The sequence below is a fragment of the Diabrotica virgifera genome, chromosome 2 (assembly GCF_917563875.1).
Source record: "Diabrotica virgifera virgifera chromosome 2, PGI_DIABVI_V3a".
Classification (NCBI taxonomy): Eukaryota; Metazoa; Arthropoda; class Insecta; order Coleoptera; family Chrysomelidae; genus Diabrotica; species Diabrotica virgifera.
Window position 1 is genome coordinate 41,806,993 of NC_065444.1, and position 24,311 is coordinate 41,831,303.

At 31.8% G+C, this 24,311-nt stretch overlaps 1 protein-coding gene across 1 annotated transcript in view; it reads left to right on the forward strand.

Moving 5' to 3' along the window:
* LOC114329137 (peripheral plasma membrane protein CASK-like) overlaps nt 1-24,311 on the forward strand; it is a 642,784-nt gene that overhangs the window by 91,594 nt on the left and 526,879 nt on the right. The window contains exon 3 of the mRNA XM_050644747.1: nt 1,534-1,639. Coding sequence (XP_050500704.1) covers nt 1,534-1,639 — 106 coding nt within the window. The remainder of the gene's footprint in view (nt 1-1,533; nt 1,640-24,311) is intronic.

Here is a 24,311-nt window from a genome sequence, read left to right on the forward strand (position 1 = left end):
TATTTTTGAACATACCTCGTACAATATTGATAAAATTTTATATCTGATGATTGCATCTGAGGTTTTAGATTATGCAGAGCATTTTATAAGGAATAATTTTTTTCATAAAGTTAATAATAAAAAAGTTCGCATATGGTTCCAGCTAAACATAGTCCTAGAATTTCTTACAATACACCATTTTAAAGTAAAGAAAATAGGATTTTTTTCATTGCACAGTGTATATACCTAAATATACAATAAAAAAGTTATAATGAGAAATTTAAAAATAATCGAAAAATATATCAAAAATCATTAAAAGTATACAATTTTCAGAAACCATATCTTGCTTAAAAAAGGTCATACAGCCTTCTACAATAGACCATTTTAAAGGTAATTAACTTTTCTTCCTAATAAATGTTCATTACATATACCTAAAGCTGCGTAGAAAAAAGTTACAGAACAATGTTTGCGAAGCAACAAGGAAAATGGGTCAAAATCGCTGTGAGTATCGAAGTTTGAAAAACCATATTTTGGAAACTATAAATTATACAGACTTCTACGAAACATCATTTTAAAGAGAAAGGATGGAAGTTTTTTTTCTGTAAAGCAATGCCTATACCTATATCCTCATGGTAAAAAGTTATTGGGCAAAAAACAAAATTGCTATCTTTCGTGTTGTTTTCTTGCTTTTCTTTTGAATATATTTTTGCAAAACAAAATAGTTTTCACTTTGAAATGTAATATTTCAATAGTAAATTTAACCTGGAACAATTTTCCTGTAGACGTGTTTGCACCAAAAGTGCATAGAACTCACCCTAATTCGCCCCGTGCCTAGGGACTAATTCACCCCTTTCTCAAAAACGCACCCCTTTAGATGGTAGCACTCCGCGGTTTTTTCATATCTAGAGATCCATTGACTATATTAAACAATAAAACCCCGTTAACGTTGTAGTTCCTTTCTATAATAGATAATCAATAGCCTATTAAGAACTTACGGGAATGGTTCGAATGCAGTAGTGCAGAGGTATTTAGAGCGGCAGTCAACAGGGTCCGCATAACCATGATGATTTTCAACCTTCGATAGAAGATGGAATTGAAAGAAGAAGAATAACTGAGAACTACTATTGCTTTTATTGACCACATGCAAAAATATGGAAGAAAAACGCGGAAAGATGACCAAAGATCTTTTGTTTTTGCAGGAAGCAGCCTCTGCCGTGTGAACTAATCGTGATTTAGGGCTCAAATTACTCGAATACCCCACTTATTCATCAGATCTGACTCCATCAGACGATCTTGTCTTTCTTCTACTCAAAAAAAATTAATGATGCCTAAATTTTTTTTCAACGAAGATATGATAAAAGGTATGGAGACTTGGCTGGCAGAACAACATATTTTTTTTAAGTCTGCAGGCATTACAGGTTCGTTGTAATAAGTTTATCCAATTAAGGGAGACTAAATTCAATAACAAAATGTAGAATGTGCTAAAATTGCCAATAAAACTAATATGTACTAGTGTAAGTACCACTTTTAATTTGTTTTTGTTTTTCTTTTCAGATTTGAAAAGAGAAGCTACGATATGTCATATGCTCAAACATCCACACATAGTAGAATTGCTGGAGACCTATTCATCGGAAGGAATGCTATATATGGTGTTCGAATTGTAAGTATATAACAACAGAATTTTTTAGTTATTTTTAAGGGTTTTGTAAAGATATTTTCATGAATAATATCACCATATTTTTTTCTTCTTAAAGTGTGCTTTTCTGCTTATACGTACAATGTCTGCGTACAACGTTAGTAGTGGCTGCAAGCGTCTTGCAGCCACTACTGATTCCGGCGGAGTGGAGGAAAATGAGTCCAGATTTTGCTAAACTTTGACCATCCTTTGACAACATGTTCTTGGTTATTTTAGTCGTTGCCTAGGCAACGTCCCCTTCTTTCTATTTGGTATCATAAACCTGGACGGATCCTTGTCTGTCTGACTATGTCCTTCCATTCAGATATCTTTGGTGCCATTCTCCTTCATTGTCTTGTATTTATGTTTTTCAAGTCGTCATCCAACCATCTCTTTCTGGGCCTTTGTTTTTTTATTTCAAAATCCACAAGGAAAAAGTTTTCCTGTAGTTGGCTGTATACCATGTAATACAAAAAACAATAAAATCCTTTATAAAAGGTATATATTTAAAATCCGTAAAAAGGGCTACATCACAGAACTAGTTTTCAATTGGTTGACCAATCATCATCAGTGCTTACCTAAAACGAATATAACCTGGTAAAATAATGCAAGGATTTTGAAATTTTGACTACGATTAATAAAACTTGTAGGTTATACTCACGTGAAGTTTACATGCTAACCACCAAGATATAGTTTTACAAAAATATGTGGGTCAAAGCCCTTTACAAGTAATCCGTCAAGGAAACATCGGTTAAAAATGCTATCTTAAGCATGGATGTTTAAAATATTTATTAATACGCCCCAGGTAACATCTGAGCTATGGTTTTACTTGTTCACATGGTGACAGTATGGTAGCAAGTGACAATGAAATGGTTGGAGACTCCCGAATGATGACATAACAGAAGTGACAGTTCCATAGGAAGTTGAAAAATTAACCTGTCATATTTAAAGACTATGGTGTACAGCCAGTTAAAATAAGAAAGATGTAACTCCATCCATTTCATTGTCACTTGCTGCCATACTATCACCATGTGAACAAGCAAAACCATAGTTCAGATGTTACCTGGTGTGTATTAATAAATATTTTAAACATCCAAGCTTAAGGTAGCATTTTTAACCGATGTTTCCTTGACGGATTATTTGTAAAGGGCTTCGAACCACATATTTTTGTAAAACTATATCTTGGTGGTTAGCATGTAAACTTCACGTGAGTATAACCTACAACTTTTCTTAATCGTAGTCAAAATTTCAAAATCCTTGCATTATTTTGCCAGGTTATATTCATTTTAGGTAAGCACTGATGATGATTGGTCAACCAATCGAAAACTAGTTCTGTGATGTAGCCCTTTTTAGGGATATTAAATATACATATACCTTTTATAAAGGATTTTTTTTATTTCTTTATCGGCTTCAACTGTAATGCAACGTCCCCTACTTTTCTGATTATTTCTTGACATCCGATTTGTTTTTATTTTTTACGGAAAATTTGTTGAAACTTCTGGTGTTTTTGGCGAGTTATAGAAAAAAAATTGTATTACCAGGGGGGAAAATGCAGATTTTAGCGCTCTCATGATTAAATTTCATGTATCCAAATGTAAAAATATTGTATTATAATGGGGCAAAATGCAGATTTTCGCGCTTTCATCACAAAAATGAGTCCATTTCGCTCATATTTTGCTAAATTTTGACCACACTTTGACACCACTGTTTTGGTTATTTTAGCAGTTACCTAGGCAACGTTCCCTTCTTTTTTTTGGCATCATAATCCTGGATGGATCCTTGTCTGTCTGCCTATGTCCTTCCATTCAGGTATCTCTTGTGCCCCTAATATTAATTTAGAAATATTAATTTAATAACTAAATAGCTTCAGAACAACTTCTAATATTAATTTCATGTATTAGTCGAGGAAATGAAGCTGGAAAATGGCAAAACCTCGCAATTTTTTCGTCCAGCATCGATTTGTACAAAAATTTGGAATTAGGCTCATTTCACCCTCTAGTTCATTTTCTATATTGAACCGTTGTACGCTTTTGGTTTTTTAAGGGTGAAAACCACCCCTAATTTTAAAAAATTATAAAATAACATTTTAAACTTTAATATTGTCAACATTTGCTTCTTACTAGTTACATAATGATTGTTTCGTGCTTTAAGATATAATATCACAATATTTCAACCCTTAAAACCACCCTTGTTGTAGCTGTATATGAAAAGTTTACTTATCCTAAAATAATAATTTCGGCTTGCATCAATTTACATAAAAATTTGGGGTTAGGATCATCTTACCCTGTACTTCATATTCTATATCATGCTCAAGGGCGTTGATTATTTTTAGGAGTGTAAACTACCCTTATTGTCAAAAATTATATAAAAACATTATAAACTTTAATATAGGTAAAATTTGGTTTTGACTAGTTAAATAATGATTGTTTTATGCTTTAGGATATAATATCATAATATTTCAACCCTTAAAAACCACCCTTAATAACATTGTAATTTTTATAAGTAGACATTAATAGAACTATATAGAAAAGAAAGTAGAATTAAATAATTACAAAAACATTTATTTACACAAAAATACGAATTTACAAATATATAAAAATACACATACAAATAGTTTTTTAGTCATCCAGTATACGAACCGGCTCTGTGGTATTATATAGATACATTGAAAATGCTCTCTAAGGGGACTAATCGAATTTTTCGAAAGAAAAATTTAGTTTTATAAACATAATTCCGTCATTTTTGGCGATCAAAAGTTTTTTAAATAATAGTTTTGTAGGATTTTTGAAGAGTAATAATACTGTGTAAATTAAATTCCATAAGTTCCCTTAATTTTTAATTGAGGTGGGTTTAAAGGGCTCGAATAAGGGGACGTTTGCTCGTAAATAGATGTTTTAAACAGCTATATCTCGTTAACTGTTCACTATAATGAAAATCTATGCATAAAAAAATTTTAACTATTAAAAAAGCTACAATTTAGTAGTCCATCATTTTTTTCGTATCTTTAGTATTTTCGGAGATATTTTAAAGAAAATGATAAAAATGCAAAATTGCAAAAAATTAATTTTTCTTTAAACTCCAATTTTTCTAAAATAAGGCCTTTTAAATAGGTCAAACTTCTTGGGAATATTGATAATATAAACATAAAAGAAATTACAGAAAGGCAAAGACCAATTTTTAGTTACAAGGGTAGTTAGGGGGTTGTTTTCACTGTTTTTTTCGTAGAGAAAAACAGGTACCGACTTTTTTTTTGATCATAAGTTGCTCAATTTTTATGGTAGAATTATTTTATTATTTTTTTTGAAAGATCTTATTGTATGCTTGAAAAAATATCATGTAAGTTTTCCTGGCAAAATGCAAAGTTTTCCCGTTATTTGGCTTTGATTATTTCAAATTATGCATTTGACGAAAAAAGCTAACCTTTAACATGCCGCATCTCGGTTTGTATTGGTCGTAAAAATATTATAGAAAAACAGTTTCGTTTGTGTTACTAAAAGATACAATTTTGATATCTACAGTTTTTTGATTAAATGCATATTTTTCGAGTTATTCTCAAAAAACTCTCTAAAAAGGTCGATTTTTCCGTCGAAAAACTGTTACTTTCAACCATGAATAACTCAAAAATATATGAAAATATAATGAATAATGAATAACGAAAAAAATGTAAAAAACAATTTTTTCTTATAATTACTTTTTACATCGATTTACATGGTTAAAATGTAATAAAAAATTTCCACCCCCTAGATGGGGTGGCAACTACCCCCAAGGTTTTAGCGGACAGCAGCATGATATAGAAAATGATCCTTGGACTATTTCCTACCTTCTTTGAAAATTTCAAGTAAATCCATGCTGGACGAAAAAATTGCGAGCCAAAATGCTTAATTTCCTCGACTATATCTATCGTGCTAAAGTCTGCAATTTTTGCCCTTATTTATTCTATTTCTATATTTAATTTCGCTTTTTTTATCTCTTCCTTTCTTGTAAAAACATCGACCTCGTTAATAACACTCGATTCTATCTTAATAAAAATCCACGATCCTCTCATCCAACACCCTTAGATTTGGAGTATTTCCCGCTCTGAACTCTGAACAGTCTGAACCTTTATTTGAATTTATTTTGGCGGCGAAGCCAGTTAACGTGATTCCGATCCTATTTATTTCCATTTCTTTTCTGGAAGCTTCCAAGAGCAGCTCTGTATTTTGTTTTGTATTGGGTTTTATGTTTTGGTCGGGAGAGAGGAAAGTTTGGCAGCGGGACGACATAAATTATCTAGTGTAGTCCAATATCTGCTTTGCGACATAATAAAACTTATATTCGTAGTTTTACAAACATATTTTGGCAAATGGAGGTAATTTTAAGGGGATCGGTACGAAGCTTCGGCTCCAATGCTATTTAAATGGGATTCATTTTTTTCGAATCCTGAGAAAACTGATAAGTATTTTTGAAAAATTTAAACGCAGAATGAAAGATGACGTTCTTACCGAGGGCCGAAAGTCCCTGAAAACTTCTATAATGTTTATTTTAATAAGTTACAGGGGTGAAAAACTAAGAGAAAATGTAAGGCGATTTTTAATTTCAAACATCTCATTCAAAAGCAACTTTTTGAAGTTATACTTCTTTAGGCGTGTTGGGAATAAATTTATATGTGCGCGAATCAGGGCCGTTAGTACGATGTTGGCGGCCCCCTGTCAGGGGTCTGTGGGTTTACCCCCAACCGAAGGTGGGTCCAAAAAAATGTTTGATATTGACTTTAAAAGTTTGGTTTTGACAACCTTGTGTCAAAGAATTAATTTGTGTATTGTTATGATCTGCTTTCTATTATTTTTATTTTAATTGAGTATTTATTGAATTAATTATTGAATTGACGCAAATCATACATAAACAATTAATAAAAAATCTCAGGGTGCCTTTTTGTCATAAAAATTAACTAAAATTATCTTAGGTTATACTTATCCTTTCTCGTGACTTCAGTATCTCTTAGTTGATCCTTATCGGGATAAAATAGGAGAAGGAAATAAATAGAAAAATCATAAATAAGCACATACAAATACCTTTATTATCAAAAGCAGTGCTCTGAAAATCTATCAATTAAATCCTGTGGGCATAATTGTCCAAATGAAACTTATACCATATAATTAATCTAACTTAAACAAATATTTATCGCTTTGTTCCTGATACCATTTATAAAATAAGCTAAACAAACAAATTTAGGTATTTGCAAAACTAATTATATTCCTATTAAATTATTGAAATGTTGGAACCTTAATTCATATGCTTTTACGCAAATATCTTAACTTCTGATTATAAAGAACATCTATCACATAAGTTATTGACTGACCTTTTTGAATCACACACAATGATGTCTCCTTTTGACCCAAACAGCTCTTTCTTGTTGATTATGTTAGGCTACCAATCAAAGCCCTCTCCGTTCTCAGCATCAATCCAGCAGCATACCAGCAACTATTTCTCCAAACCACAAGCCAGGCCGCTTTTGACCAGTACTCGTTCAATAAACTCCAAAACTCTCTCCTCTCTTTCTCTCAATAATAATCTCCTGAGACCCAAGTATCTGTTTTACTTGGTGTCACAAATAAATTTAATAACGATAAATCTTGTAACTTACTCTCTTGGACTTTACAGAATCAAAGAGGTTTTTCTTCTCAATTGGATTTGTCTCTCGTTCCACTTTTCAGCCACTCGCCACTATCAAGTACTTGCTTCTGAACTATACGCGAAAACTTTCGACTGCCTTTCTCGGATGCCGACCACACAATGATTTTCTTTTCCAAAACTGTCTGCACATTCAAACTTCCCTTTCCCCATTCCAAATTGCCAAGCCAATCAGAAACATTTCTCTTTCCACATTCCTCTTTTTCATTCGAAAAACCAGGCATTCTTTCAAACAATACTTCTACTCATCCTAATCACTTTCCGGAAATTATACAAATACTCTTATGCTTAAAACAAACAGACTTAAAATTCCAAATCTCTCTACCTTTATTTTTGTAAAAACTAATAATTACAGCTACCTGTGGATTTTACCTTCCCGTAACAAACAATCTTTTTAAATTATAATCCGAAATAAATTGTCATTTCACTTCACTGTATTTACAAATGTCTTTAAGTCTTCAGGGAAAAACTCATTAAGGAGAAAACCACTGCGTAAAAGCTACCTTCTACTAAATAGTTACAAATCAATATACAGGGTGTATCAAATTTATGTGCCCGCGTTATAATTAAAAATTTAAATGTTTACTCTATCTTTGATTGATAAAGTGATACATAATAAATAGTATGTATTTTCATATTTTTTTACTTTACTTAATCAGTAGACCGATTTGTACCTTTCGGTGTTGGGCGGTGTTGTAATTTTCATATTAATTCAATTAATTGATTAGTATTTGGTCATTTTTTAAACGCTCGTAGAAAAAATTTTGTTCCTAACTCTTGCGGAAAGTCTCTTTCTGCACTGGACTGCTTGCCGAACTCCGCTTCGCGTCGTTCGGCAAATTGCAATCGCGTGCGAAAAAGTATGACTTTCCGCACTCGTTAGGAAAATAACTATATTCGAACGAAAGTTTTTTTATAAACTTTCAAAATCTCCGGAGAAAATCACTGTGACTTATTGAATAGAATAAATATCCAATGTTTGATGTATAAAAAATTACTAAAATCCCTTAATGAGCTACATCACAGAACAAATGACACATTTTCAACGAAAATAAAAGTAGCGGACTTTTGATTTTTTTCACCTTTATTGCATTTTTAATTATTTATGGCTTTTTTAAATAACAATAAATATTTTTATTTTTGCTGTAGTGGCTGACCATAGAAAGACCTCTAAAGAGTAAAATTCCGTTGTTTCCGAGTAAAAGTAGGCTTTATATTTAAATTTTATGATACACATTCTTCATTATAATTCAGTATTTTTTAAAGTACATATGTTTATTGTACAGTACAGTATTTTACAGTAATGTTTTATCATACAGGGTAGCGATAAAGTATGGAAACACATTTCTCGGAAACCGTTGGAACGATTTTTACACATTTCTCCTTTTTTCTTTTCTGCTTTTTTTTTTCTGAAAGCTCAAACTTGCTTCTATCAGCTCCCTATAAGAATATTTGGCAGGTTTTATTCTAAAACCTTTTTTTTAATTAATAATGCTGCGCATATGAGAGGAAGGGCGATCGGGTTGCATTAACAACTAAAAAACAATGTTTTAAAATGAAATAAGACCAAATAACTTATAGACCAGTAAGGACCTGTTTTTAGGTGGATGTGAGAGGTGGCATTCAGATTTTTGCGGATAAAGTTAAGTGATAACTTCGTTAATAATAATTGATTTATGCTCCTTCTCAAATATGCCCGGAACATTAATAAAAAAAAAATAAAATATTTAAAAATTTCAAAAAATTTCGTTTTTTTTTCTATTTTTTTGCTTATAACTTTAAAACGATTTATTTTGGAACAAAGTCGTATAGGAATAAAACAAAGATAATTAAATTTTCTATCATATGCGATTGGTTAAGAATGTCTTAATTTATCACATTTGCTGCAAAATAGCAATAAATATAAAATAAGGGGGCAAAACAAGCCTGTCCTTATTCAATAATTTTCCATCACTTAGGTTACACTTGGAACCTTCCTAATTCGCTTAGAAAATTTTTGTAATGTGCTAAAACTTTACACCAAATTTCATTAAAATTGACTTACTAGATTTTGAATAATAATTTTGCAATCTAAACTTTTTTTAAAAAATTAAAATTTTTAAAAATGTTGCACAACAAAAACTAGAACATACAAAGATTTGTCAATTTTTTTTGTATATAAAGAAGCACTCCACCTATCTAATGCACTTTACACAATTGAAATAGGATTGTTTAAGCAGCCTCAGCAATGTTTTAAAGTTATAAACAATTTTTTGGCTTATAAACAAATTAGTCCTGTGGCCAGGAGGGGGTGCTACGGGCTCCTTTATTTAGATGGACTTACCCAAGATTTTTATGTATTTTTTGACCCGTAGAACACGATTTTTTTGGGTAACAGTTGATCCGGATGTCGATAAGATTGTTATAAACAAAGAACTTGAGGAATTACATAACATAGATTTTTTACAAAATAAAACATTTTTTGTATTTCTTGGTAATTCTAAACAAAAAATGTTCTTACAAGTTTTTTTGTAGGATGCATAGTTTTCGAGATAAACGCAGTGGAACTCTCAAAAATTCGAAAAATTGCAATTTTTGAACGCGAATAACTTTTGATTAAAAAATAAAATAGCAATTCTGCTGACAGCATTTGAAAGTTTAAGTCAAATTATACCGGTTTTAATTATTTGCATTGCTAAAAATTAATTTTTTTATTATTAAACAAAGCTATTTGTTTATAAGCCAAAAAATTGTTTATAAGTTTAAAACATTGCTGAGGCCCCTTAAATAATCCGATTTTAATTCTGTAAAGTGTATTAGATAGGTAGAGCACCACTTTATATGTAAATAAATTAGACAACTTTTAAATGGTCTACTTTTTGTTCAGAAAGATTTTAAAAATTTTTAACTTATTTAAAAACATTTAGATTGCAAATTTATTATGCAAAATCTATTAGGTCTATTTTAATTAAATTTGGTACACGGTTTAAGTATGTTACAAAGAATTTTACTCCAGGCAAATAAGGCAAAAATATACCATGTTCGGGACACTTGAGCAGCCAGGTTGCAAATGGGTTTTTTGGGTACTATATATCTAATACATTATACATACAAAAATGCCCGTCACAGTTCGGACGAGAAATTTAGTTATTAACAAATAAGTGTCAAAAATGGCAGTTTTTTCGTTTAAATCGCTACGGGTAAAAATAGGGTCATTAAATAGCTTATTTATACTGTTGTTCTCATAGTAGATGAGCCAAGGTTTAAAATGGAAGTTTTTGAATTTCGGTTTGATCATTTGTTGCTTCAGAAATTGCAAAATAAGACTAAAATTTCGAAAATAAAAAAATTGCTATAACTTTTTTGAAAATGACCTTAAGACTTTCATATTGCACGAAAAGTTGAGACAAACAGTTCGTATAATGCAAAAAAAAATTTAAGACGATTCGTCAATTAGTTTAAATTTTATTCAATTTGTTTATCCCAAGGAGCTTTTTTTCGCAATAATATTGTTCAGAAAATACTAACGTAATAGCAATTTTGTGAAAACCAAATGAAACAAGAAAAGTCATGATTTCAAAGTATTTAAAAAAAATCATTAATAAGTCATTTTTATAATTCCGAAAACATTTTACTAAAGTAGGGTAATTTTTAGTTCATAAACAATTTGAATAACTTTGTTTATATTAACTGTAGATTAAAACTACTTTGGGATTTGAAAATCTGGTATTTTTATACGAATTTTCAAAAAAACACTGTTTGCCTAGGTTAATTACAGTCAAAGTTAGCCACTTTTTTTATTTAATTGACAGCTACTTTGTTTATAACAATTAAGCAACCCCACTAGCGCCATTTCGAAGCTGAAGGTATATAGTTTATGTGTAAAAGTTTGAGTAAACTTTAAACTTCAACAGAGTTGTTAATAAAGCTTTAAAAATAAAGTTCTAACGAAATCGATGTGTGGTCGGTGGAAATGAATTATTAAAATCAGTGCACTCAAAAAATGAAACTGATTCTTCAAACATATATGCTGCCATTAATGTCTCCAGAGATTGTTGATGGATTTTGATCATAATTTTTTTAAATTGTATGTACTCGTAGTCTTGTAGAGTACGTTATGTACGTAAATCCCCACCTAACATTTCAAAATGTTAGCGGGAGTTCCCCTTATCACTCAGGGATAATAAAAATAGATTACGACCGATTCTAAGACCCACCGAAGATACATTATATAATTTTATAAAAAATCGGTCAAGCGGTCTCGGAGGAGTATGACAACTAACACTGTGACAGGAGAATTTTATAGATGTAAATATATAGATGGATATTAACAAATAGGGGTTGGTGATGGAAAAGTGTAAATTAAGGGTTGTATGTATTTTTTAATCCTACATCATATAAAATTAAGATATACTATTTTGTCCAAAAAAATAAAAAAAATATCAGCGGGGCAACCCCCCTTATAACTTATGGATATGAAAAATAGATTAAAACCTATTCTCAGTCCCATAGGATACACTTGTAAAATTTCATAAAAATCGGTCAAGCCGTTTCGGAGTAGTATGGTAACTAACACAGTTACAGGAGAATTTAATGTATATTGAAGTAACTGTGAATTAAATAATAAAAGTGGCTAACTTTGACGGTAATTAATATAGGCGAAAAGTTTTTTTTGAAAATTTTGTAAAAATACCAGCTTTTGAAATTCCAAGGTAAATTTACTCTACAGTCAATATTAACAAAGCTCTTTAAATTTTTTTCAAGCCAAAAATGACTCTACTTTAGTAAAATATTTTCGTAGTGACAAAAATTACTTTTTAACGATTTTCTTCAAAAATTTGAAAAGAAGACTATTGTTCTTTCATGTGGTTTTCACAGAATTTCTATATAATTATTATTTTCTGAACAATAACCTTACAAAAAAAAGCTCTTTGGGATAAACAAATTGAATAAAATTTAAACTAATTGACGAATCGTCTTATAATTTTTTGTGCAATATATGGACTCTTTGATTCAACTTTTTGTGAAATATAAAAGTCGCAAGGTCACTTTCGCGAAAGTTATAGCAAATTTTTTATTTTCGAAATTTTAGTTTTATTTTGCAATTTTCGAAGCAACAAATGATCGGACCATAATTAAAAAACTGCCGTTTTAAACATTGGCTCATCTACTAAAAGAAGAATACTATAAATAAGATATTTAATTATGCTATTTTTACTTGTAGCGATTTAAACGAAAAAACTGCCATTTTTGATCCTTATTTGTTAATAACTAAAATTCTCGTCCGAACTGTGACGGGCATTTTAGTATGTATAATGTATTAGGTAAATAGTACCCAAAAAACCAATTTGCAACCTGGCTGCTCAAGTGTCCCGACAAAAATCTTATTTCCCTGGAGTATTTCCTAAGCGAATTACGTTCTGAGGCTACCAAAGTGGTTAAAAACATTGAATAACAGCAGGCGTATTTTGCCCCCTTATTTTGTATTTATTGCTATATTGCAGAAAAGGTAATACGTTAAGACATTTTTGACCAGTCGTGTATCATACAAAATTCAATTATATTTATTTTATTTCTGTACGACTTTGTTCGAAAACGAATCGTTTTAAAGTTATAAGCAAAGAAAGCAGAAAAAAATCGACGTTTTTCGAAATTTTTAAATATTTTAATTTTTTTATTAATGTTCCGGGCATATTTGAGAAGGAGCATAAGTCAATTATTATTACTGAAGGTGTCACCTAACTTTATCTGCAAAAATCCGAATGCCACCTCTCACATCCAAAAATAGACGTTTTTTCGCAGATCCTTACTGGTCTATTATAGATAACTGATAAAATAAGGTTTGAACTTGACTATAGGCACTTCGCAGTTTTAAAAATAATATTTTTACTTGTGTTTTAAAACCTTAAATATCGTAATTTTTCGATTTTTTTCAGTTTTAAATTCTTTAAAACTCGGAAACGATTAACTTTACAGGAAATTACAAAAGACCTTTTTTGTTTCCAATGATCCAAAGAACCTAAAATATTGTCTATCCGGGCCGAAAATAGTTATTTATGTACCAAGTCAGTAAAGTCAATCTCTATCGAACGAGTCTGACATTATGAGCCGAGCGAGCGTAGCGAGCAAGGCGAATAACAGACGAGTTCGATAAAGAGTCTTTACTGACGTGGTGCATACAAATTTTTATCGCCAATCATAAAAAACATTAACACTTACTTAATATTTACTTAATTACATCCTTCTAATGAAAAAAGAGTGTGTGTACTTGGTACGCACGAAAGAAGTTATACTTCTATTATCATGATTTCAACGAAATAAATATATTTTAAACAGTTTTATCGTATTTATATTTAAATAATATACTAATTTTGATACTTAAAGTAAAATACCAAAAATTAAAAATACCGTTTATTGTTACGCCATTGTTTATGAAGTGTAGCTTCCCGCAGCGAAGTTGCTTTTCCCGTGATGAATAGTAGAAAATCTAAATAAATGTATTTGCTAACAAATTATCAGTACCTACATATTTATCACCGTCCTATATATAATCGAATTAATAAAAACACCATTTCATACTAAACTTACGTGCATAGAAATCGGCCCACCTAAAAATTTGGTCATTTTTGAAGAATCTTATTTCCTAAACCTGTTGGCCGATTTTAGTGATTTTTTAATATGTTATAGCCTTATTCTTCAACAATATCGCTGTTATAATATTATTGCTAAACAGGTAAGTGTTATTTTATACCGGGTGTAACAATGATAGTGTGTTTTTTCCTCAAAGTTCGGAACACCCTGTGGAATATTCTAGCGTATATAAAATATTGAAATCAAAACTCATCTGTAGCCTTAGGCTTTCTTAACATTTTGCTTTTTGATTCATGCGCTTATGTTGGATAATAAAAAAGTTAGGTATTTTAACAACTAGCAACGTTCTTCATCAATACAAGGTGTTTCTAAATAAGTGCGACAAACTTTCAGGGGAAATTCTACATGAAAAATAATGACCGTTCCATTTAAAAACATGTGTCTGCAAATGCTTCGTTTAAGAGATACGGGATGTTGAATTTTTTTTACAAGCAGACGATTTATTTACTGCTCTAAAACCGGTTGAGATATGCAAATGAAATTGGGTGGGTTTTAAGAGGTAATTATTGCGCATTTTTTGGCATACAGTTAAGAATTTTATATTCACCATTGGCGTGCATACTGGTCATATTACCCGGTCATATTACCCGTATGCACGCCAATGGTGAATATAAAATTCTTAACTGTATGCCAAAAAATGCGCAATAATTACCTCTTAAAACCTACCCAATTTCATTTGTATATCTCATGCGGTTTTAGAGCAATAAATAAATCGTCAAATTGTACGAACAAATTCAACATCCCGTATTTCTGAAACGAAGCATTTGCGAACATACGATTATAAACCTAATTTTTTCATGCAGAATTACCCCTTAAAGTTTGTCGCACTTATTTAGAAACACCCTGTATTGATGAAGATCGTTGCTAGTTGTTAAACTACCTAACTTTTTTATTATCCAAGATAAGCGAATGGATCAAAAAGAAAAATATTAAGAATGCCTAAGGCTACAGTTCAGTTTTAATTTCAATATTTTATATACGCTAGAATATTCCACAGGGTGTTCCGAACTTTGAGGAAAAAACACACTATCATTGTTACACCCGGTATAAAATAACACTTACCTGTTTAGCAATAATATTATAACAGCGATATTGTTGAAGAATAAGGCTATAACATATTAAAAAATAACTTTAACAACAGGTTTAGGAAATACGAGACTTCAAAAATGACCAAATTTTTAGGTTGGAAGATTTCTATGCACGTAAGTTTATATTTGCATTAATACGAAACTTAAAAGATTTAAGAATTCTTTTACTTTTACACGAAATAAAAATTTAGTATGACAGTAATGACAGAAGGCTCGTCGATGTTTAATCGATAGTTGTTAGGTATCGATATTGAATACCTAATTACTAAATCTGTAAAGTTTTGATTTATGCTTTATAAATATAATTGCAAAATACTACAGAATTTCATTTTCTTACATAAATTTAATTAATAATAACGTAAATTTTGTACAATCTTTTTAATAATTAAAGTAAATAAATTTTAAGGTCACTCAAATAAATAATCGATTACTGCCACTGACCACTTACATTCAATCTCAGTTAATTTGATTAATCGCGGCAGGTAAAGTAAAATTCTTCTTTCAGTACAATAAACTGTTACTTTACTGCCGCAAATGGTGGCAAATGAGTACAATAATGAATGACTTTAGTGACGGTTGGCGATAAAATTGATTTTTATAATTTGTTTAACATTTTTTTTAATAAATGTACCAATAACTTCAAAATTATGGCATTTAGGTATAGGGAATGTAACATGAAAAATAATTAGTATTTCTTATGGACTTCAAAACGCAAAAAATATACAGGATGTTCTATTTGAAATACGAAAGTTCATTAGATTTACAGAAAAACGAGAGACCCACAATGTAACCAGCACTATAATATCGGCCGCTTTAAAAAATTAAAACCCACTAAAATCTGTAAAAATCGTTCCAGCGGTTTCCGAGAAATTACCGTGTTTCCATACTTTATCGCTACCCTATATACATCTGAACTAGTGTAAAAATAACCTTATGTTTGCATGATTACAGTACATGACGTTATATTACGTCCTACAATATTTACTATCCCGGCAAAACGGCAACTCTGTTGATTACAAATATTGAGATTATTAAACTGGTTTCCTAATTAATAAATACACAAATATAATATGCTTCAGTTGAAATGAAATCTCGCATTCAAAGCAGGTCGAGGCTCAATGTTATTATCCCTTTATTTAGAATAGCTAATTTAACTAAACGAATTTAACTAACTTGACAGAACATCACCAAATCTTTATTAACATAAACCGTTACTCACTAAGGCTTTAAATTAACTAAGTCTGCATAATTGTTAAAGTATTTTTTCTAAAGTCTAATCTGATTAAAATGTTTTCTTTGCTCTATGTTTCGTATAAGTTGGTGGTATATATTTGTACGTAAGCGGCCCTTCAAAAATAAATTAAAAAAAAAACGAAACAACCCCCCAATAAAAGATTACACATCCAAAGTTGTCTGTAATATTATGTCTTACTGCATCAGCGTAGTCAAATTTCTGCGAAGTCGTCCTAGGCAGGTCCGCGATGTAAAAATTAAATGGTAAGAGTGCCAAAACAGATCCCTGCGGCAGTCCATTGCTGAGCTTCATTTGGAAACTTTTAAAGTTGCCCATTGTGACTTAAAAGGGTGTTTCGGTAGTAAGCATCGTATGCATGTCATAGGTCAATAAAAGCAAAGGCTGTTTTTAGCTTTGTTTGAAAACCTGCTTCAATATGTATTGTTAGGGATAGGATCTGATCCTAACAGAACTTTAGGTTTTAAAAAACACCTACAAAGAAAAACAGGAAAACTAAAAACGCGAAATAACTTAATCCAAAATCTATGTGGCATCACATGGGGTTCCTCAACGTCCATAATCAGATCATCATCTATCGGACTTATATTCTCGGCAGCTGCGTATGCTTCCCTCGGTCCCGAACTATTGGCTTCCATTCTTAGCGACTCATCCCACCGTCAAAACTACGAAGAAGTTATTCTCTTCTCAGAGAATATAGAAAAATCCAGTCTAACCATTAACTACCCATCCACCATTACAAGCTTGATATCGAAATTAATAGACTACACTCCAGATAACCTCCACTGTTAAAGGCCACCTTCTTACATCAGGAACATTTCAGGCTCATCAACGCCTGGAAAAGACACTGGGAGAGCATCTCACCACATGAAGAACACAAAATTGCCTGTATTGATTAGAGACCGTCAGGCTTTGAAGTATGCCAATGCTGAACAGGATAAAAACAAGCAGCACTATATGTGCTGACAGCTTACATATATTTGGAAAAGCCCTAACTCGGTAGTGTGACTGTGATGAAAGACTGTTGGCTGTTTCTCAAATTGTTGAAGAATGACCCTGAACGTGGTTCCCTGGAGTTTTTGATGAGTTCCTGAATGGGACCGAAAATGTTTTGATTATATTGATACATTACATGTTTGTTTGTAGTAATCAATGTAACGTTTCCTAATGTTTTAGTTATGTGTCTTAGTTTATGCCGTACGCTACATAAAAATATCTTCTTCAATAAATCAATTTTCTCTTCGATAAATTTTTTTGACCAATGTTTAGTACATCAACTACTTCTACGTGTTAACACGTATAATGGCAAATAAAATATTTATACAATAGAAGTTACATATAACTATATAATGATATCAACTCAAACCTGGATACCTAGATACCTCAAACTTGGATAACGTAAAATTGCTTGGGATAACAGTGGATAGTAACTTGACTTGGAGGCCTCATATAATTAACTTAAGAAATAAATTAAGTTCTACTTTGTTTCTCTTAAGACAATTAAGGAAAGTTACTACTATAAATACATTAAAAACAACTTATTATGCACTATTTCATTCGCATATTAGCTATGCAACTGTTCTTTGGGGTGATTCATCTGACTCCTTGGTGATTTTCCGTCTGCAAAAAAGAGCAATACGAATTATATCTGGCGTGAGCTATTTGGAGCATTGTCGCCCCTTGTTTTTTAAACTTAGTATATTACCTTTATAGGGGAATTATATTTATATTTATTATAGGGGAATATAGAAGGCTCATGAACCATGAAATAATAAATATAACTGAAGGAGAAGATATAGTAAAATTCATTAAAGCACAAAGACTCAGATGGTTTGGACACACACAAAGAAGAGAGGTAGAAGAACTGATCAGGAAGATAGTGAACTGGAGACCAGTAACAAATAGACCAAGAGGAAGACCAAAAATAAGATGGGAAGATCAACTGCTAGACGATATATCAAAGATGGAAATTGCAAACTGGAGAGAAAATATTCAGGACCGGAGTGAGTGGAAGAAGATAGTAGAGAAGGCAAAAAAACATCACAACCTATGAACGATGACCTAAAGGACACTGCGGACCAATCCACCGCGTGAAATGGATTAAAAGAGCTCATAGTATTTGAGCGACCTATACTCTAACAAGAGTGAACGGTCCATATATATATATATATATATATATATATATATATATATATATATATATATATATATATTACCTTTACCGTGCCTATATATTTTTAGTGTTGTTGTTGTATCTCTTGTGAAACAACATGATATTCATAATTACAACACCAGACAGGCAGATAATATCAGAATTAATCGTTACCGTCTAACTAAGTCCAAAAGAAATTCTTTAGATTACAAGCTTTACAACGTGTTGCCAGGTTATATAAAAAAATTAAGTCTAAATGCTTTTAAAAAAACCGTGAAAAGAATACTGAATAAGAACTGTTTTTATTCAGTGGAGGAATACCTTGAATATTTCAAGTTTCATTGAAGTTCATGGAAAGTACTTATCTAATATCTTTTATTACTGATCTGTGATACGGTACTTACATAATTTTTATACTATTTAAAAGTGAAATTTTTGTGATATGCTTATGTGTGAAATTATTATTTGTATATTTTAGGTATTTTTTGTGTATTTTAGGTATATTCTAATTTTATGTATAGATAGGTTTTTACTTGTTTACTTTAAATCTTTGAAGTCTGACTTGCTACAAACCTTGTAATTGTGTAATGTAGTCAAATAAATTCATTCATTCATTTATCCCTACTGAGTACAACATACAAAATTCTATTAGCCCTCATAAGACAAAAGCTCACTCAATTCACAGAGAAAAAGTGGGTACTATCAGTAACTATATATAGAAGGCAGATCCACTACAGATGCTTTTGCTTCTTCTTCTTCTTCTTCTTTTTGTATAGACATGACTCTGTTTTTTCAATGCGCATCTAGTAAGTTGTCGTTCCATCATTTTCGTGGTCTTCCCACTGATCATCTTCCTATTGGGGAACCGTCTCTCGCTATGTATCGTCCGCATAGCAGATTATTTTAAGTTGTTTTTCTCCCATTTGGCATCCTTTTTTAGTTCTTACTTTTTTTATTATTTCATCCATTATCAGGTTGAACAATAAAGGACTCAAGGAATACCCCTGTCTTATCCCATTGCCGGCTTCAATTGGGTCAGTTAATTCATCTTCAACTTTTACTTTTATTGTGTTGTTCTGGTAGATGTTTTCGATTGGTTTAATTATTCCTAGAGGTAGGAACCTCTTTCGAGTATAACAAATGGATAACGTCCTTTAATGTGACCCTGCCAAATGCTTTCTTAAGGTCCACGAAACATAAATATGCCGGTTTGTTGTATTCCAACGATTTCTCTTAAACTTGTCTCATTATAAATATAGCGTCAGTGCATGACCTTCCCGACCTGAAACCTTGTTGTTCTTCTGCTAATGGTATAATTTCATTCAATTTGTTTGTTATCATTTGTTGAAGTTATACTTCTTTACCGGCGAAAGAGGGTGAATTTTTATATGTTAAAACCTATCAGCCCGGCGCATGCGCATTATAACTTTGTTCTGATTGGATGTTCAAATGACATGTCAAAAATTATCCGATGTGGCAGCTGTAGGACAGCTGTGGTTTGGAGGTAAAGGTAAAGGTAAACAAATGTATAATATATTAGTTTTATTGTTGTGAGGACAGAAACAAAAAAGTTTACAATATGTGACTTTTAAATAGTTTTTAAAAGTAACAGGTACGTAATAATTGTTAATGTATCATGGGTATAAACCTACCTATTTGATCTGCCAAAATACATAGTATGTAATACTTTTATTTATATAATTTGATTACCATCAAAATTTCTATCAATATTCACCTAATATATTGTTTTCTTACTCTATGTTTCGTTGTATTTTTTCAATTCTAAATCATTTCAATTCAAAATTAAAATAATTTGATCAATTTTCAAAATATCAAAATATCACAAGTTTAATCCGTTTAGTTAGTCGATCTTCGTAATGACACATACTGTCATAATGACACATACTGTCCATGGCTAAGCGTTGAAGGCGAATGAATTCCAATACCAACCGCGCTTATCAGCGCTGGTTCGAGTCCCAATAGAAACTTTCTTTTTTGTTTTCTTTAATGCATTTTATGATTGTAAGTATATTTATTATATAATTGTATTTTCAGAAAATACGTATTTAGTTAAAAAAATTTTCGACAATTAATGTTCAGACATCATTTGTGGCTTGTTTAATGTGTTTGTGTGTGTTTTATTCTTTTATTATTTTAATGTTTGGCACTGTTCTAATAAAAATGTTTGAGAAGTAGTAAGTATAAATTAGTTTAATATTTAAACAAAATATAAATAAAAAGTATATTAATTTCGTTTAAATCATATAATAGAAGTATAACTTCTTACGTGCGTACAAAGTACACACACATTCTTTTTTTGTTAATTTTAATGTTGTGTTTAATAAGTTAATACCTCTGTAATTCTCCGGGTCCGATTTGTCTCCTTTTTTGAAGTGAGGTATTAGGATGCTTAATCTCCCTTCTTGTGGTATTCTGTTTTGTTCTATTATTGGATGCGATCCACACTACAGATGCGATCCACATTATTGGACAAGCAATCGAGAAATGCAACGAATACAACAGAACTCCACACCCTCTTCGTGGACTTCAGACAAGCCTTTTACTGTGTTGGAAGAAATACATTATTTATTGAAAGGTAAAATCAACATAAACCGACAGACCTAAAATCAGATTAACAAAAATCACTATAGATGGATCTCGAGCTAAAGTAACAACAAAAGAAGGTAGCACAAAATCAATTGCATAGAAACAGGAGTGCTATAAGGTTCCCTGTTAACCACACTATTCAATATCAGTAGTATCAGTATTGAATATCAGTTCAATAGAGGTAGAAGGAACAGTCAAGGCCAGCGGAATTAAAAGAATCAAAGCCCACTCCTCAACACAAATAGTAGCATATGCAGATGACATAGTTCTTATGGGAAGATACAAGTAAAGATTAAAAGAAGGCGTAACAACCCTGACAAATAAAGAACGGAAAAATGTCTAGAAATTAACGAAGGAAAAACAATATATCTACTCTTTTCTAGAAGAGAAGATAACAAGACGAAAGAAATCAAGATAGAAAACTACACTGTTAAAAGAGTTCAACAATTTAAATATTTGTGAGTAATAATTGTAAATGGTAAAACTAAGAGAAATGAAGAAGTAAAGGAGCGAATACTAACAGGCAAAAAATCATACTGGAGATATTATAGGCTAATGAAGGACAAGAACTTATCCAGAAATACAAAACTGAAAGCATACAGAGTTGCAATGTGCCTCACAGGTAAAGATGAAGAAAATTAAGAGTATTCGAAAGGAAAATCCTCAGAATGATTTTGGGTTCTATAAGAATGGAAAACGGAGAAATGAGAAGAAGAATGAACCATAAACTAAGAGACATCTTAAAGCGCAGAGACTGATATGGCTAAGATACATAGAGAGAAGGAAAGACGACCTATTGGTTAAGAAGGTCACCAGATGGAAGCCAGAAACTGAAAGACCAAGGGGAAGATCCAGAGAAAGATGGGAGGACCAGGTGATGGGGGACATCAAAATCCTGAAAGTGAGAAACCGGAAGGAACTATGCAGATATCAAAATAATTGTAAGAAAATTGTAACGGAAGCCGTCATATAACAAACTTCGACAATATACAAGAAGAATGCGGAGTGATTCACCGCAATAAGCGAATCAGAGAGCTCTAAATAAAAAAATAGAGCGGTAAACATTCCATCCGGAATGAAAAGCAAGCAAGCAATTTGATTCAACCCGACCCGTGAGACTTGTTCACCCCTAAGAAAGTACGTTCGGGTGTAACAATTCATTGGAGCGAGGTGTATTAACCCTAGTCTAAGACAGGAGTCACTCCACCGCGCTCCAATGCTCCAGGCCATCCCTTTCCCCCCTATAGCACGCTGATGCGCGATAGGGGCACAACTATCAGCCAAATGCCCTTCACTTGGGAATCCTGGGTAATAGAATTCCAACGTGGTGCCCTAATCGATTTGCAAATCAGGCCAGCGTGAAGCGCTATATGCCTGTTATCTTCTTGTGACTTGTCCGTGGTACTAACATTGCTTGCTTGGGCCCCAGGCCCCTGAACCGAGTTAAGCTCGGTTCAGAGACCTGGTGCTCAAGGGTTGGCCCTACTTGCCCAGGTTTTTGTGTTTTTGTTTTGTTAGAAATTTTTTTTTGTTGGCTTGCGCCGGTGTTCGTAATTTTTTTTGCCAATGCCGATTTTTTTATATTTATTTTTGTAGGATGTCCTGAAAATAAAATCTTAATTAAAATCCACGTGGAAAATAAAATTCCTGTAGCTGGCTGTATACCATAAATCACAAAAAAATACAAGATCCTTTATAAAAGGTATATTTAAAATACCCAATAAGGGTTACATCACAAAACAAAACGTTTTCGGATTAATAAGTAATCCATCATCAGTGTTAAGCCCTAAAATAGTAAGTATAACCTAATTAATAATAGAAAATGTGATAAAAGTTGACTAAGGTTAAGAATTGACACAGGCCATACTTACAATAGCATGCATGCGTGAGCCACCAAAAAGTTATGGGTGAAAACCCTTTGAAAGTTATAAGATGTTAAATGATACTACATATTATTGATAATGATGATCGATGTTGCAAATATTCCTGGATATAACCCAGGGCAACACAGGACTCTAACCCACGTGGATATGATTTGCAAGGAATGAACCTTACATATTGAAAATTGAGTGCCAACTGAACTGACAGGTAAAAGAACTTCAGAAATATGTCAGTGACAGATTAGATTGTCAATGCAACGTTATGAACTATTTTGTTACTTCAGTCAATGAAATTTAAATTTTATGTCGATGTTAAAATAAAACATTATCAAATATCCATATATTGGTGTTAAAATTATATAAAATTATATAGTGAAAGTTGTGTAATATTTGACCATTAAACATATAAATATGTCAATAATTGATAAATAGGTACTACGAGTTATGCAGTCAGCAACACATTAATCTCGTAATGGTGATATACTTAGAATTTTTTTTTGAAAGGCCTATTACGCAATGCGTCTAGGATATCAGAATTTGTTTAATATGTACAAAATGTACAATTCTAAGATAATGATTAAGGTGTGAGTGTTTTGGTGACTGATAATTTGATCTAAGTTGTTGAGTACAGATGAACTTGAAAAATTAGAAAGTGATGGTATATTTCGTTTGGCTGAAGAAATTTTGTAGTTATGTGCGAAAGAGAATGAGACTAAAAACACTTGATAAGACTGATAACCCAAGAGACTCAACCACAGACCGACCCAAAACGAATGGATGAATAATGAAGAAGGGTGTAGGATGTGGAGATAAAATCTTAATTAGTAAAAATGAGCGAGTATGAGTCCCACACGAATTGCCTTGTCGTTGTTGATGGATATCTTATTTACTTTCATTTTATTTATTTCTTTTTTTTATCTCTGATGTTTATTTTCTTTAATCCACTATTTGTTGTTTTGGACGTTTGTGCTTCCATCGGTGGAAGGCGTCGTATCGCATTATCTCTCGCAGTATGGGACTTGGATGATTTTCCAGTTCTGGGAATTTTATCCTGGCTCTTTCCGTCATTATGTTGGTCACTCTGATTTGTTGGAGTTCTCTGAATAGGTGTCTTTCCGCCACGTATCTTAGGACGTTCGATGCTTCCCTAAGGCTGCTGTTGCCGCTTGGATCTTCTTTTTTGTTGTTTTGCATACGTGTCCCCACGCGAGAGATGCATATGTCAAAATTGGTATTATTATGCCATTTATTAATCTTATCTTCGTTTTAGTTATTAATTTAATTTTTCTACCTGCGAGTCCTCTTAGTGATGCTTTGGCCATATTGGCTTTTCTAAGTGTGGCTTCTACGTGTTTTTGAAATGTTAAGCCTTTGTCCA